Raw genomic sequence first — 17,556 nt, 5'->3', positions numbered from 1 at the left:
ACAAGCCTCACAAGACATACACTTCTCCTCGAGTCTTTTTTGCAAGCCCGGCCAGTACACTGATGACCAGGCTCTTTGTAGAGTCTTAGTCACCCCTTGATGTCCTGAATGCAAACTTTCTATTAATTTTGACCGACAAGCGTTTGGCACCACTAGACGAGAACCATAGAAAAGAAGACCCTCAGCTACCGACAACAAATGCCTAATGCCCCAGTACGGTAGGGCACGTGTGGCACATCGTTTTCTCTCCTTAGGCCAGCCACTCTGAGTAAGTTTTGTAACCACAGACAACTCTTCATCCGCAGCTGTGTAATGTTTGTACTTTTCAGTGGTATCCTCAGAGCCAAAAACCTCACAAACAACAAAAGACATCGGATCTGTATCTACAACTGAATCACTCTGCTCGTGCTCCGGCGGACACGATCTAGAGGGTGTCCGCTAACACTAACTCCTTGCCAGGCTTGTACTCGAGAACAACACCAGGATACGCCATCATCTGCAAACACATTTTTGCTAGACGAGGAGTGAGGACCCCCACTTCCTTCTTCACAATACCCAAAAGCGGTTTATGATCCGTCTCAACTATTACCTCTGCACGACCCACAATGGTGAATTAAAAACGCTGACAAGCGAAAACTATAGCCAGGAACTCCTTTTCCACTTGAGTAATTCTGCTGACTTACAGACAGTTACTTCGCGACAAATTCTATAGGCCTACCATTCTGCATCAGCACTGCACCCAGAGCATGTGAGCTGGCATCACTCTGAACCAATATAGGCAACGCAGAGTCATACAAAGGTAGCTCATGCAACTTAGCAACAATACCCCGAATCTTCTCAAAAGCCTCCACCTGAGCCCCCTGAACCCCGACTCCCATATGAACTCTTTGTCCTTCTTACACACCTCCCTAAGTGGGTGAGTCAGCTCAGAAAGATTGGGAATAAACTTAGCTAGGTAAGTAATGAAACCTAAATACCTGTGCACAGCCTCTTTGTCTGTCGGCACAACCATGTTCGTAACTGCCTCCACTTTAGACCTCTGCGGCTGCACACCTGTACCTGTGAGCGTGTGACCTAAAAAATCAACCTTTTCCTGCAAGAACACACTCTTCCTCCTGTTCATCGTTAGTCTTGCCTTCTGCAGCCTATCGAGAACCTGTCTAAGCCTTTGATTGTGCTCAGACACACTAGCTCTATGAACTAGAACATCATCAATATAAACGCAAACTCCTGGAATACCCTTCAGGGTATCAACCATGATCTGGTGAAACAACTCGGGCGAATCACACGTACCTATCAGCAGCCTCATGTACCTGTATTTGCCAAACGGTGTCACAAAACAGAACAAACGAGAAGATGCCTCATCCAAACAAATCTGGTTAAACCCCTGTTTGGCATCAAGACAGCTAAAGAACTTGCTACCGTGCACGTCAGCAAAAATCTCTGTTGTAGTAGGAATATGGCACTGTGCTCTGATCAACTGTGTGTTTAGATATGCAGGATCAAGACAGATGCGCGTAGACCCATCTGGTTTTCCAACCAGGACCAGCGGGCATAGCCATTCTGAAGGCTCACCATCAGGCACAATAACACCTTGACTCACCAGACTGTCCAACTCAGCTTTCAGACTGGCTTTCTTGCTATGAGGTACAGATTTTGCTGGAACTGCCTTGGGAATTGCTGTGGACTTTAGATGCAGTTTCACTGGTTCTCTGAACTTGCCTAGGCCCTGAAACACTGATTCAAACTCCTCTAGAATCGAATCTACAGACTCTGAAACTTCAAAAACCCGATCAGGCTCAGAATCAACTATCTGCAGCTCACGAGTAGTATGTAACTCCAATAGAGTTATATCAGATGCCAAATACTCATCATCTACTATATAGAAAGTAGCAGTAACTGTACAGTCGGAAATATCTGCACGCGAAACTTTCAAAACGGTCTTACCAATGACTGGTATCTTATGACTTGTGAATCCTACCAATGACGATTTGGACTTTGTGGCTTCCCTCTGACCAATGGATTTCAGGACCGACTTGGGAATTACATTCACTTCAGCGCCTGTATCGATTTTTACAGAAACCAACGAGTCATTCACATACAAGGTCTTACGCCACTCACTCTCGTTTACAGAAAAAACATAAAATTTGTCATCATTATTTTCAGTCTCAGACTCTACTACATTACAAGCATGCATTCTAGGTTTAGTACTGGATTTAATACCACTAGATTTAGAGCTCTTACACACTTTAGCAAAATGATTGAAAGATTTACAATTATTATAGCGTGTACCATACGCTGGGCACTGTCCATGTACATGATCTCTGCCACAATACTTGCAGTTGGCAACGCGTCTTGTCTCTTTACCTTCTTCTTCACCCCACCCCCTGACCAGGGACTTTTGGCCAGACGGGTTAGTCTTGGTATAATACCCTTGATACTCGGTCTGCTTACAATTATTCACTGCAGCGACAGACTTCTCACCGTCGATTTCAATTCTTTGGTTTTTTAGAATTGTCTCTTTTGCTCGCATTTTTGTCTTAATAGTCTCTAGTGTGATGTTTGCATCTAACTGCAGCTCTCGTGAAAGTGCTTTGTCTTTCATTCCCGCTAATAGTCGCATCTTTATCATCATCATTGTCAAAGTCGCACTTACTTCCCAGCTCATACAACTCGCGGATAAATTCCTCATTAGTCTGACCTGCTTTTTGCTCGCAGCACTTAGAAGAATAGAGTAATGAAGAGAGTTGCTAGTCGGGTTGAAGTAGTTTGTGAACGCAATTACTGTTTTGTCATGCAGTACGTTAGCATTATCTGCTATCTGTTGCTCTGTTGGAGCTGTTATAGTTAGCTGTGTATACACTTTCTCTGACTCTTCGCCCATTACATATATCAAAGTATCTATCTGCTGTTGCACTGGCTTTCCTGCCAGTCCACTGGCTGTTCTGTAGCGACTGAACCTCTTTATCCGGTCTCCCCAGGTCTCCTGGGCGTGAGAAAAGTTCAAGGGATTAGGTGGTTTTATGTCGAGCATTCTTCTTACTCAGTTACTGTCTTTACTCCTGCTAAACTGCTTTATTGAACAGTTTAATATGTGTATTGTTAGTAATGCTGAATTATTTCTTGACTACTGGTTTTTACACAATCCTGCCTACGACACCATGTCACAGTTTAGCTGGTATTAAGTCTTTATTTAGCAGATACAGTACGTCTATGCAATTTGCACGCGGTCAGCAAAAGTAAAAGTACGCAGATCAACTCTGCTCACATAAGGGTAAAGGTTATCTGCAGAATATTATTACATGTATGTATAGAAAAGGAGACAACTCTGATATGTAGCACAAGTATATAACACTAGCTATATCCAGGTACAACAATAAATAATAGTATAGGCACTACAAACATTTTTTTCAAGTATTTATTTTGAAATAACTTGATGGTTTGTAGTTCCTAAATATAAATATAATAAAAATTTCAAATTTAAATAATAAAAAACCTTCGTTCTAAAAGCAAAAAAAGTTCACTCACCAGCTTATAAATTTATCTACTGTAATTACCGACAACATACAGTCAAACCTGTACACTCAGTAGACACACTGATCGACTCTCACTCACACAGTGACTAGTGTAATAGAACCAACTAGCAGTAGTGTCAAAGGAGAAATTTTTTATTTATTTAATAAATTTTTAAAATTGAAGTATTAATTAATATATGAATAGTTTTGTTTGTTTGTTATAATAATTGTTATAATGATTAATTGATACTTAAATAGTAATATAAAATGTATTGTTTTTGTGCGTTTCCTTTGAGTGAAATACTACAATGGTTCTATCTGTAATGGTTAACCTCTGGACCTTGAGTTTAATTTTTCCCAAGACAAATTTTGACCGCAGACAAGGTGGCACTTTTGCGCCACAAAAAATCAGACTGTTGCAATAAAGCAAAATTGAAATAGCAACTCAATCAATGGAGATGGGCGCTACTATAGTTTTCCTTGCAGATTGTTTTGACTGTAAGGCGCTGTGTTGTAATGATGAGCCCAAGTATCAAGTATTATTGAGATTATGAGGCCTACTATCTCTTGTAGGCAACTGTCTGCAGGTAATTATTTTATAATCAACAATAACACGCCAGTGGTTTGTTTCTAAGAGTGTGTGAACTCTATTTTCCTTCAAAGGTCAAAATAACAATTATTCTGTCATATTCTGTTATAACAATATGCTTGTATACTTAGCCCTATTTGTTATGGCCTTACTAGGTTCAATGAGTATGTATCTATTAGACGTGCAGCGGTAGCTCTTGTTGCTGTCAGGGGGCTAGATAAACTCTCTTCTCAGGGCTTTATAGCTTACTGGCTTGCCACCTCTTTGGGTGAATCGTATCTGTTGTGTACTTTCTCGGCAAGCCGTTTGCTGCCGGCTCCTTGGCTATCTTGGGCTTCTGTTAGTCTTCTCCTGTCTCGGCTCCTTGCTTGCGCCTCCGCTTTGCTGACTGACTCGCTGTTTGCTCTCTTCTGCTGCCTGGCTCGCTGCCGGATTTTCACTGCCTTCTCGTTGATTTTGCCTCTCTCTTATACTTGTCCTTGAGTCATTGCCAAAGTTCATTGGTTGGTTGTGTTGTGCTTGTGGTTTTTGCATCGTTTTTTGCATAATTTCTGTTTCAGATTCTTTGCTGTGAGCTAAAATTCCTTACTGTTCTTGGAATCCCATGACATTAAGCAAAAAATATTCCAAGTCCGTCAATGAATTGTACAAAACTGGCCATAACTCAAAAACTAGAAGAAGTAGCATTGTGAAATTAATTTTGCAGTAATCCTCATTCTAAAACACTACTAGTTGGCTAATTTATATGAAGCAAGAAACATGTTATCATTTTATGCCATTCTTTTCACAGCCATTTTATCAATATTATTGCATAAAATACAATATCTTAGTTAATAAAAAATTATGCTATATTTTTCTACTGCTATACAATACAACATTTTCTAGACCAAAATGATGTTATAAGCTATATCTAAATATACTAAATAAAGTGCTGTAAATAATTGTCTTGCTGATGACTGGTTGCTGATCTGGTGTATGCTGACTGCTACTTCGCTCCAACAAGTCATAAATCTAGCTGGCTCCTGTAATATTGGTGATATACCTCTCCTTGTGCTTGACACTCTGTAGAGTTGTTTGCTATACTGAATAGCCATGAGTAACTGTTGTAGCCAGTTTGTCTCTTTCAGATTAGGTGGTATTGGTCAATAATAATCATGATTTAGTGGCAATTCTGTGCTGTTTTTCATTCATGAGCTTTTCATTATAATGATCAGACAACTCTCAATCCGACTGATGTCCCATATATTCACATTGTATTAGCTGTGATAGTTGGACAACTCCCATGCTTGATATTTCTAGCAGCTTAGCAATTGCCCTAGATTTTCATGTTTGCTTGTTGATGTATCCAATGATACACAGCCCCATGAGGAGCTGTATACAGCCCCCATGGGGAGCTGTATACTCTTGTTGTATCGCAGTGCTTAGTGCAATGTTTTGCAGCAGTTGCGGTGTTCCGTGATCTCACAATTTATTATATCTTTTGACTTATTGGTCATCTATCGTTTCAAACCCTGACAGTAGCACAACCAGTAGTACTCATAAACTTTAGCAATAGCACTAGTAGTAGAAGTGACTCTTTTGTGAAATGTCATGCCCTTTTCTTTGAAAGTCCATTCCTGCGATTTTTGCAGTTCATGGAATAGCACTGTGCACCAACACCATTGTCTCTTATATAAATTATTAGTAGTAATCTCAGTAGTTTGTTTCTTTGATTTAGCAGTGTATTCGTGATCTTCCATAGCTGTTAAATCTGAAATTAGATTTCTTTCTCGCATGAACACAATGAAATTAACTCAAACGCTAACTGAACATGACGTCGGCCGGATTTTCGTACTCCTGAATGACCTTTGCCATTCCAGGGGATTGAGTTCAATGGCTGTACCATTGTTAATGAAACTATATCTACAGTTATGCTACCGTAACACCAGTTACACTACATTTATAAAAACTCGAGTTCATCAAAAACCCAGCCGAGATCTTTGAACAGCAACCCGAGTTCAACAACTCGGTTTGGGAACATGGAAAGCGAGGCACTGTAAGGACATTTTGCAACACAGAGAGCTGTGAAGCAAAATAAACCTACACTTTGCGAGGACTTATTGATGCCAGCAGCGCTTGATATGGTCTGTGGATCAGATACTGCCAAGATTGAACAAATTCCTTTGTCAAATGATTCTATTGCCTCATGCATATACGCATACTATGTCACAAGATATTAGGTAGCTTACTACTTATAGGGTAATTACAGATGTGCCCAGCCCCGAGATGAGAAGTACGAGATGAGAAGTTTCGAGGTGCAAGTGATTTATCCGAAGAATTTTGTGTTGTAATCTTTTGCTTACCGCCAGACATTTGCGACATGGTTGATTGCTTTTTCAAAAATGAAGGATCAACTCAGAGTTGGTGTTTCAGTGTATACTGAAACACCTTATACTGAAACATACTTATATAAACCTTCAAAATACACAGTAATACGCCTACATGTTAAGAGTGGAAGGGTTTTGTAGCAAATGAAAGAACCAAATCAAGATAGTGGTCTTCTACACTACGAGAAGCACCAATTGTGTCTAATATCAAGCGATTTAGAGAGCTGATGATGATTGCACTGTTACAGTAGCAGTCATCATATAGCAGTGTTAATGGATTTGAAAGTCATTAAATTACCCATCAATGTTGAGCAGGAGTTTGAAGGCTACTGTTATATATATTGAGACATTAGCAAGTACAGCTGGATTTCACATCCATTTGATATCAACGCTCAAACATCGCTAGAGAAATCTGGTAACAGCAATAGTTTGAAGAGCAGATTATTGAGTTGCAATGTGATGCTACACTTTAGCACATTATGAAAAGTTGCTTGCGGAAGGATTAGTAATGATATTAAGACAAGAGAAGTGTGTGATTGGTTTTGCACATTTTTATTAGCAAGAGTTATGTTTCCATTTTACTCTCATCATACTTTGCTCCCTTCTCAGCATCTTTGACACGTTTCCTTCTCTCCAAGATTCGTTTTCTGTCTTTATCCAGTTTTGGCTTCACAATAACTACCTACAGATAAACATACATATACTAATAAACTAGAAATTCACCTATCATACAGCCCAAGACCAAAGTGACAATGGAAAAAAGAAAGGGTACTGCTGGTTGTTGAAAGCAGTAGTTATCAGCAGGAATTGACGGAGTATTGAGTAAATGAGAGTTGTTCGAGATGATATAAAACAAAATTGAGGGAGCACGACTCCAAAAAGGTGCAACTAACAATTTATTTTGGAGGTAAAATTGGGTTGAAACCAGGTACAGACGATTCCCTACTTACGAACATTCGAGTTACGAACAACAGTACATACGAACGCATGTACGTTGTTCGTGACTCGATTAACTTTCGAATTATTTGTTTGAACTTTACATACGTATTGTAAAGAGATTTGCCGGCCTTCACTTGGCAAGATCTCTACTAATAAATAAAGATAAGAGAGTGCATGTAGTTTCATTCAGCTTTTAATTAGCGAAGGAAATTTCACCAGCCGAGGAGCATACGGCTATTTGCTCTGCTCAACTAAATGCGCGCACTCATTTATATACAATAATATCAACCGTTCCGGCTAACGGCAAGCGGTAAGAACACCGGCTAACAAGGTGAATGAATAGGACCGCTAGCGCGTTGGTATGGCAACAATCTAAGTGACGATAAGTGATGGTGTTATGACGGTATATCAGATATAACAATAGCATAACGAGTGAAACAACGATATAATAAACGGACAACACATACAAAAAATAAGACAACAACAATAAGTGATAGCATAACGATTAAAACAACATAATAAAAAGGACAATAAATAAGAAATGCAGTGTCATGGCCCGGCGTCCACCAAAGTATTATTTCCATTTTATTAAATTTTTTTTTCAGTACAAACCAATACAGGTTAATTATACAAGCCTTAAACATACTTATATAAACCTTCAAAATACTTATATAGGCCTTAAACATAAATTATAATACAAAATATAGCACTGAAGCAACTTACGAACAAATTTACCTTACGAACAATCGTTCGGAACGTAACGCGTTCGTAGGTTGGGAACCGTCTGTATACGAGTAATTGGTTTAATTGTTGATATTACAGTTGTATTTGGTAGTGTAATATAAATAGATATATAAAGGTAAAAAAGTTCTATTTTAGAAGTGTAAGTATAGAAAAGTGTTAGGAATGTTGTGAATGGAAAGTATATGCGGAATGTAAAGTTGTATACAAAGTAATAGAAATGGAATAATGGTAAATGATATATAATGTTGTAAATAGATTTATATGTAAGCCCTATATAAGTATATGTAAAGTGTTTAGAAAAAGTTCATACTGAAAATAAAAGAAATAGTTTTGTTAGATAAGCGCAGTGTTCTGTTAAGCTCCCAGGTAGATGTATGACTGTATACGAAAAATAATTTAACCATTCGCATTCGCCATTTAACCAGACTCCTGTTCATAAATAATGTTATAAACTGTTATATAAAGACACCACTCTTAAAGGTTGACTTGCAACAAAATTCACATTACAGTTATTCAGTATCAAAAGATTCACCATGTCTTACTCTGTTGTGTTGTAGGTGCCACATATGTGGAAATGTGATTACAAGCTCTTAAAAGCTCAAAAACGAAAAGCCACCGTAGATTGGAATCTCTTTATTTCTCTGACGTAGTCATGAAATTCGGTTATCGTCTTGTCACCCGATGTTCTCCCGTGAATTAAAAGGGCAATATAAAACTTATCGTAGCACTAGTCTATGACAAACACTTCGGGTTTTACCGAAGACCCCGTATCGAATATAGATGCTCGCTACTTTACAGTTTTGTTTCGGCCTGGTCTAATCGGCAAGTCAGAATCTGATCATGCGACCCAATACTTGGCAAATAATTTCTGCAGCACTTTTCGATTATCACAAGTGACCAACAGGCTCGTCATGATTATCAGACAATGATATGTACTCCTTCAAGCTAAGGCTAAAAAATTAAATGAATTTTTACAGTAAGTTATAAGATATCACTGCTAAAAGCGACAGCATTAAAATGACGATAAAACAGATGCGTAAGAGCAATAGACATGGTTTTATTGAATGCGTGAGGTATGTTGGGGAAATATTTCGACGAATAAGGTTGCATGAAAGTGTAAACAGAAACCATCTAACACAGCTACGTCACATTTGAGCCGTTTTGGAAAGAGAATCCAAACTACGGCGGTCTCACGTGGCTGCAATTAACTGTTCGTTTTTGACCTTTAAGAGCTTGTAATCACATTTCCACATATTTTGAACCTACAACACAACAGAGTAGGACATGGTGAATCTTTTCATATCAAATAACTGTAATGTGAATTCTGTTGCAAGTCAACCTTCAAGTAAAAGTAGCACAAGTTTTTTGTCTTGTAATCAATTTTGGAAAATGCATACTTGGCCTTATTAACACTTAATGAGGGAATTTTTTTAAGTAACAATGTCTCAGCTATCACCTTGCTATTTACTTAGCAAAGATAGCATTTTTAATAAAATCCTATTTTATACTAAAATTACTTATAAAAAATGCTATAATACTCCCAAAACTGCTATTGAATATTTGAGAGAGCTAAGTGAACGTAAAATTTAGGCATTTTCTAATACTTGATGTAGCATATATGGTACATACTATATTAGTATTATATTTACTATTATGTAGAACTAGCTGTGCTACCCGGCGTTGCCCGATATAATATAGAGTTTTTGGTCAGAAAATTGATTTGTATTTAACATATAACAACATTTGCCATTCTAACTTTAAAACTACATATCATAAGAAGTGTTTTGTGTAATTGAAATAAATTAATAGAAAAAATGAAAACAACTGCTAAGGTTTTTAAACTTGGTCAAAGAACTTTTAAACTTCATATGAGGAAAGTGTTTTATTTTTTTCAAATTATTTGACCTGCGCGAAACGACTATAAGAAGGCTTGGAAGTAAATTTGAAATAATTAGCAAGTAATCAAGTTGGTTTTGCTACAATTACAATAAAATATGATGCGGTAATGATACACTCAAGACCAATTGAGAACACAGAATGAAAATCCAAAATATGTAGAATCAATAATACCAACTCTTGCATAGAAGTAAAATATGTCTCCGTATTATTAAATACAACAATACGGAGACAGTATAATAGTCCCCGTAAGAAGAATTGGCTTTGATCTGAGATATTGTAATCGAACCTTACGAAAATATTTCCTAACAGGAACATCGTAACGCGGAGCCGCATCGGTAAAATAATCGGCATGCACTATAGGCCGAAGTGACAGACAGGCATACTTTGAGAAATCAATCTCTGTGGCCTTATTGGTACGGCGTCAGACTTGCGAATTGGAGGGTCCGAGATCGAATCGTTTTCTGTGCGGATTGTTTATTCCAAGATTTTAATAGCTATAGTCGGAATGCAGACACATGACACACATACTGTGAGAAATATATATATATATATAGATACACGAAAGATAAATAATTACTCAACACTACTTATTTTTCTAGCTAAAAATTGTTTTGTGACCACTCAAAACTATAAAAGATAATTCATTATGTGCTGAACTATGTAACATGGATTAAAAGGCATTGATAAAAATGGTCAACTTAAGTTGCATGTAGATTTGCTCCATGTACTTTCATACCTTGGAGGGATGGATGCCAACGTAAACTGTTGCACCATTAGCTTTCTCTCTCTGGATGCGCTCGATATAAACCACAAACTTTTTCCTATAACACTGCACAACTTTTCCCACTTGCTGTCCCTTGTAGTGTCCTCTAACAACCTACATTTGGAAAGGTGACCCTCAGGATGTACGTTGAATGTATGACATGCTTAGTTTGAACAAATACTCATAACAGTCTCGACTTTTTAGAACAGATTTGACAAACTGACCAGGATCTTTGAAAATGACAGTTTTGTGTCTTAGTTTGTGATATGTCCTACGACTACAAACTAACTAAAAACCTAGTACTTATCATTGTTCAACACTCCATTTCCGGGACATAATGTGATGATTGAGCAAATATTTTATCCTATGCTACAAGTAATTTTCAATCTACAACATTTGATGTTTCAAAAAGCATTACAATTCCCTCTGTGAAAATGATAATATTAAAGATTGAAATAAGAAAACACCATAGCCATGCCTACGCTTCAATATACCTGACCAGCGCAGCCAGTAATAATCTCTTCATATTGACTGCGTATTTATTAATTTATTGCTTACTCATGTTTCATTGCTATATGTAAATTTGTTTCATCGCTATATGTATTCATCTGCCGTACGGATTAATAACTTATCGAAAGCTGTAGGAAATGAGAAACGAATTAAATAACAGTTAATTACATTTTATGTAACACGACACAATTTTCATAGCTTTGTGTTAGATAAAGTAAGCACCAAGGACAAATTTAATGTCACATTTTAAATATATTTGAGAAACATTTCAACTCATTCGCACCCAACACCAATTAACTCACGTATTTATAACGTTGCTACGCACCCAACGCGAGTTATCTCGCCTCTGAAAATTATCTACTCCTTGTATTGTTATTTGTAAACCATAGAAGAAAATTTTTGATGAGGTGAAAAGAAAAAATTCTGACTGAGAAGGCAAACATACAAATATGCTTCAACGATGTCTCTGGCAAAAGTTATAACCAAAATAGTACACCCATATCGACATCTACTTAAACCGGAAATCACAGAGGTGACTTAGATTTTATCATTCGCGATTAATTCTTTTTCAACTCCAGAAGTAAATATGCAGATTCAGAAGAAGACATGAAATACTGCATAAATCAAAACATTATTTTTAAGGTTTCCAAGTTTTTATTAACTTTTAATTATGACAATTTAAATCGTTATGCTCGCATAATGCACTTTCAAAGGCTGTCAGTCGTAGTCAGGCTAAAGTTATCATTCAATTTCGATAGGATCATATTGATTCTTACAATTGCCTATGAAGTCAGGCAATTGTAAGAATCAAGTCAAGAACAGAGTTATTGAACATATTTTTATTATTTGAAACATGTTCATGACAGTTTAATTTAGTTATACTAGCACGTAGATTTGGTATGTTTTGGTTTGAAGGATGATACTTGCGGTAAAAGTTCGAAGTTAGAGTTTCGCGATTTTCATGTTCATTTACTAACTGTATATGTATAAATAATGTTCATAACTGTGTATTGTATGTAACAAATAAGTAACTTTAGTCAAACTTTGTATATTTTGCAATTTCTATGGGGCAAGTCTAACTTGGTTTCGGCAAACTACATTTTTTAATAACAAATTTTCTGAAACTACCTTCTTTAAAGGTTGACTTGCAACAAAATTTACGTTACAGTTATTTGGTATCAAAAGATTCACCATGGTTTACTCTGCTGTGTTGTAGGTGCAAAATATGTGGAAATGTGATTACAAATGTGATATACGACGGTTTCGTGATGGCGGCGATTAATGGTTCGTTTTGAGCTTTCAAGAGCTTGTAGTCACATTTCCACATATTTTGCACCTACAACACAGCAGAGTAAGACATGGTGAATCTTTTGATACCAAATAACTGTTATGTGAATTTTGTTGCAAGTCAACCTTTAACTCATTCGCACCCAACGCGAGTTAACTCGCGTTTGAAATTTACCAACTCCTCGTATCGTTATTTTCAAATTATAAAAGAATATTCTTGATTAGAAAGAAATATTTCGGCCCAATCAGACAAAATTTAAAATATGCCTCTATGACGTTTCAGGCAAAATTTATAACCAAATTAGGACACACATCTCAATATCTACAAAAAACCGGAAATCATCGTGCCGAGTTGAAATTTTATTGTTCGCGATAATTTTTCTTCAATTCCATAAATATGCATATTCAAAAGTAGGAAGATATTGAAAAACTACATAAATCAAATTAAAATATTATTTTTAATGGTTTTAAGTATTTATTAACTTTTAATTTTGTCAATTTGAATCGTTATGCTCTAATAAAAATGCACTATTCATGCTTTCAGTCGTAGTCGGACTAACGTTATCTTTCAGTTTCGATAGGATCATATTGATTCTTAGAGCTGTCTATGAAGTCTGAATAGTCAAGAACAGAGTTATTGAACATATTTTTATTGTTTAAAACATTTTCATGGCGTTTTATTTGAGTTATATTGGCATATAGATTTGCTATGCTTTTTTTCAAGGATCATACTCGTGAGAAAAAGTTCTAAGTTAGAGTTTCGTGATTTTCATGTTCATGACTAACTGCATATGTATAAATAATATTCATAACTATGTATTGTATGTAATAAATGAGTAATTTCAGTCAAACTGTATATTTTGCAATTTTTATGGTGCAAATCTAACTTTGTTACAGCAAATGACAATTTTTTCAAAATTAGAAATTAACTGAAACTACCTTCTTTGAGGCACGGATTTACATAAAAGGAATGCGAGTTGTCTATATGAATGTAATATCATTTGAAAGAGGAGACTTGGCTGGCTCTTGTAAAATTTGAATGAGTTAATTATCTCAAGTCTGTCTCTTGTGGTAGTCATTTGAATTATGGCAACTTTCTGAAAAAAATGAGTAATGTTTGGTGCTAATTGCCTGGAAATTAGTCAGTTGCGAATGGGTTAAACTATGTTTTTTTCTACACTACGAGCCAGCACACGGCGAAACCTAAAATAACATAAAATTGACAAACAAAATATTTAAACTAGCAAACTTTTAAAAGCTAATGCAACCACTCACTTGCACTTCGTCATCCTTTCGAACGGGAAGGGTGCGAACGTTGTATTTCACCTTCATTTCTTTAGATAAAGGAGAGCTCATAATCTTGCGTCTAATATGAGAGGGGGCTTGGAAGTGCCTCTTGCGCTGCTTCCGTCTCGATGAAGAAACCAATTTATTGAGTTTCATCTCGCCTCTCTGCAACATAAAATTATACATGGTTATTATTGTGCAAATACAGACAATGTACTGAGAATGCTTGCAGCAAATACTGGAATGTGGAATGAGACCAACGCTATATCGTTTTCGAAATATTAGTAGTAGGTAGTAGTTACGAATTGTACAAACATACCAGCAAGGGTCGACTATCCTTCAAAAATTTAGTTTATTAATATAATCAAATGCCTCCTATCTACGAAACAAGGTTTAAAAAATCTTAGGTCCAACAAAACAATTGAGGAATGAAATTCGAGGTTGTAAGCTCGCAAAACTTCACTTCAGTAAGAGCATTAAGATAAGTAGCTGTAAACGCATTTAGATGCTAACATCATATGTAATAACGAGAAGGATTAATAAATATACTTTCGTAACATACTTACACCTAAGACAAAACCTAGAAAAGGAAGTTACATTGCAAGGGATTGTGGGCGGTTTAGCTGCAGTTTCTTTTATACCTGAGTGGAAGAGTGAGAGTACGTTACAACCACTGAACTACCCGTGAACAACACTGAACAACACATACTACCCGTAAAATGGCCAAGGTCGTTTATTGGTGTTACAAGTTGAGCGCCATTTTGAACTAAGTTACATGATTAGGCCCTCCTTACAGAAACCCAGCAACATTGTATGACATTAAATCTCAATGAGCTTGTGGGTGCTTTTATCCATCTCCAATCTTAATCGACCTATATATCAAAATCAAGATAAAAATCTACATATTCATTCTGAATGAATATGTAGATTTTTATCTTGAAAAAATAAATATGAAAAATCTATGAAATCTATATTTTATCTATGAAAAATGCAAATTATATAGAGCCCATATAAAGTTGTCTGCCTATTGTTGAAACCATGCCAATTGCCATCTACAACAAAAACTTCTAGCCTATGAATATGTAGATCTTTAGCCAGCTTGACTTTGATATATAGGTTGAATGAATCATTCAACCTATATAACCGATTATTGTTAGATTAGAGATTATTAATAAACAAGAAGTGTGTGTCAGAAAGCTGTAGCATATCTTATAGAGATTATTAATAAATAAGAAGTTTGTGTCAGAGAGCTGTAGCATATCCTATAGAGATTATTAATAAATAAGAAGTGTGTGTCAGAGAGTGTAGCATATCCTATAGAGATTATTAATAAATAAGAAGTGTGTGTCAGAGAGTGTAGCATATCCTATAGAGATTATTAATAAATAAGAAGTGTGTGTCAGAGAGTGTAGCATATCCTATAGAAATTATTAATAAACAAGAAGTGTGTGTCAGAGAGTGTAGCATATCCTATAGAGATTATTAATAAACAAGAAGTGTATGTCAGAGAGTGTAGCATATCCTATAGAGATTATTAATAAACAAGAAGTGTGCGTCAGAGAGCTGTAGCATATCCTATAGAGATTATTAATAAATAAGAAGTGTGCGTCAGAAAGCTGTAGCATATCCTATAGAGATTATTAATAAATAAGAAGTGTGCGTCAGAGAGCTGTAGCATATCCTATAGAGATTATTAATAAACAAGAAGTGTGCGTCAGAGAGCTGTAGCATATCCTATAGAGATTATTAATAAATAAGAAGTGTGTGTCAGAGAGCTGTAGCATATCCTATAGAGATTATTAATAAATAAGAAGTGTGTGTCAGAGAGCTGTAGCATATCCTATAGAGATTATTAATAAATAAGAAGTGTGCGTCAGAGAGCTGTAGCATATCCTATAGAGATTATTAATAAATAAGAAGTGTGCGTCAGAGAGCTGTAGCATATCCTATAGAGATTATTAATAAACAAGAAGTGTGTGTCAGAGAGCTGTAGCATATCCTATAGAGATTATTAATAAATAAGAAGTGTGCGTCAGAAAGCTGTAGCATATCCTATAGAGATTATTAATAAATAAGAAGTGTGCGTCAGAGAGCTGTAGCATATCCTATAGAGATTATTAATAAATAAGAAGTGTGTGTCAGAGAGCTGTAGCATATCCTATAGAGATTATTAATAAATAAGAAGTGTGTGTCAGAGAGCTGTAGCATATCCTATAGAGATTATTAATAAATAAGAAGTGTGCGTCAGAGAGCTGTAGCATATCCTATAGAGATTATTAATAAATAAGAAGTGTGTGTCAGAGAGCTGTAGCATATCCTATAGAGATTATTAATAAATAAGAAGTGTATGTCAGAGAGCTGTAGCATATCCTATAGAGATTATTAATAAATAAGAAGTGTGCGTCAGAGAGCTGTAGCATATCCTATGGAGATTATTAATAAACAAGAAGTGTGTGTCAGAGAGTGTAGCATATCCTATAGAGATTATTAATAAATAAGAAGTGTATGTCAGAGAGTGTAGCATATCCTATAGAGATTATTAATAAATAAGAAGTGTGTGTCAGAGAGTGTAGCATATCCTATAGAGATTATTAATAAATAAGAAGTGTGTGTCAGAGAGTGTAGCATATCCTATAGAGATTATTAATAAATAAGAAGTGTGTGTCAGAGAGCTGTAGCATATCCTATAGAGATTATTAATAAATAAGAAGTGTGTGTCAGAGAGCTGTAGCATATCCTATAGAGATTATTAATAAATAAGAAGTGTGTGTCAGAGAGCTGTAGCATATCCTATAGAGATTATTAATAAATAAGAAGTGTGTGTCAGAGAGTGTAGCATATCCTATAGAGATTATTAATAAATAAGAAGTGTGTGTCAGAGAGTGTAGCATATCCTATAGAGATTATTAATAAACAAGAAGTGTGTGTCAGAGAGCTGTAGCATATCCTATAGAGATTATTAATAAATAAGAAGTGTGTGTCAGAGAGCTGTAGCATATCCTATAGAGATTATTAATAAATAAGAAGTGTGTGTCAGAGAGCTGTAGCATATCCTATAGAGATTATTAATAAATAAGAAGTGTGTGTCAGAGAGTGTAGCATATCCTATAGAGATTATTAATAAATAAGAAGTGTGTGTCAGAGAGCTGTAGCATATCCTATAGAGATTATTAATAAATAAGAAGTGTGTGTCAGAGAGTGTAGCATATCCTATAGAGATTATTAATAAACAAGAAGTGTGTGTCAGAGAGCTGTAGCATATCCTATAGAGATTATTAATAAATAAGAAGTGTGTGTCAGAGAGCTGTAGCATATCCTATAGAGATTATTAATAAATAAGAAGTGTGTGTCAGAGAGCTGTAGCATATCCTATAGAGATTATTAATAAATAAGAAGTGTGTGTCAGAGAGCTGTAGCATATCCTATAGAGATTATTAATAAATAAGAAGTGTATGTCAGAGAGCTGTAGCATATCCTATAGAGATTATTAATAAATAAGAAGTGTGTGTCAGAGAGCTGTAGCATATCCTATAGAGATTATTAATAAATAAGAAGTGTGTGTCAGAGAGCTGTAGCATATCCTATAGAGATTATTAATAAATAAGAAGTGTATGTCAGAGAGCTGTAGCATATCCTATAGAGATTATTAATAAATAA

At 35.8% G+C, this 17,556-nt stretch overlaps 1 protein-coding gene across 1 annotated transcript; it reads right to left on the bottom strand.

Annotated features, from left to right (window-relative positions):
- Positions 1 to 7,006: 7,006 nt before the first annotated feature.
- Positions 7,007 to 14,563, bottom strand: LOC137393412 (large ribosomal subunit protein uL24-like). The gene is made up of 4 exons (XM_068079960.1): positions 14,466 to 14,563; positions 13,888 to 14,064; positions 10,789 to 10,929; positions 7,007 to 7,152 (listed from the first exon to the last, which is right to left on the bottom strand). Exons 2-4 carry the CDS (start codon positions 14,053 to 14,055, stop codon positions 7,036 to 7,038), a joined length of 426 nt encoding a protein of 141 aa, XP_067936061.1. The 5' UTR covers positions 14,056 to 14,064; positions 14,466 to 14,563; the 3' UTR covers positions 7,007 to 7,035.
- Positions 14,564 to 17,556: the final 2,993 nt, after the last annotated feature.

The sequence above is a fragment of the Watersipora subatra genome, chromosome 4 (assembly GCF_963576615.1).
Source record: "Watersipora subatra chromosome 4, tzWatSuba1.1, whole genome shotgun sequence".
In the NCBI taxonomy this organism is placed as follows: Eukaryota; Metazoa; Bryozoa; class Gymnolaemata; order Cheilostomatida; family Watersiporidae; genus Watersipora; species Watersipora subatra.
This window is presented reverse-complemented; position numbering and strand designations above follow the sequence as displayed.

What these genes read in the sequence shown, in the direction of transcription:
- LOC137393412 (XM_068079960.1), bottom strand. Translation starts at nt 14,055, where the DNA reads ATGAAACTCAATAAATTGGTTTCTTCATCGAGACGGAAGCAGCGCAAG. An exon ending in GAAAGGATGACGAAGTGCAA is followed by an intron (nt 10,930 to 13,887) that starts GTGAGTGGTTGC and finishes TTCCAAATGTAG; the next exon opens with GTTGTTAGAGGACACTACAA. An exon ending in TTGGCATCCATCCCTCCAAG is followed by an intron (nt 7,153 to 10,788) that starts GTATGAAAGTAC and finishes GTTTATCTGTAG; the next exon opens with GTAGTTATTGTGAAGCCAAA.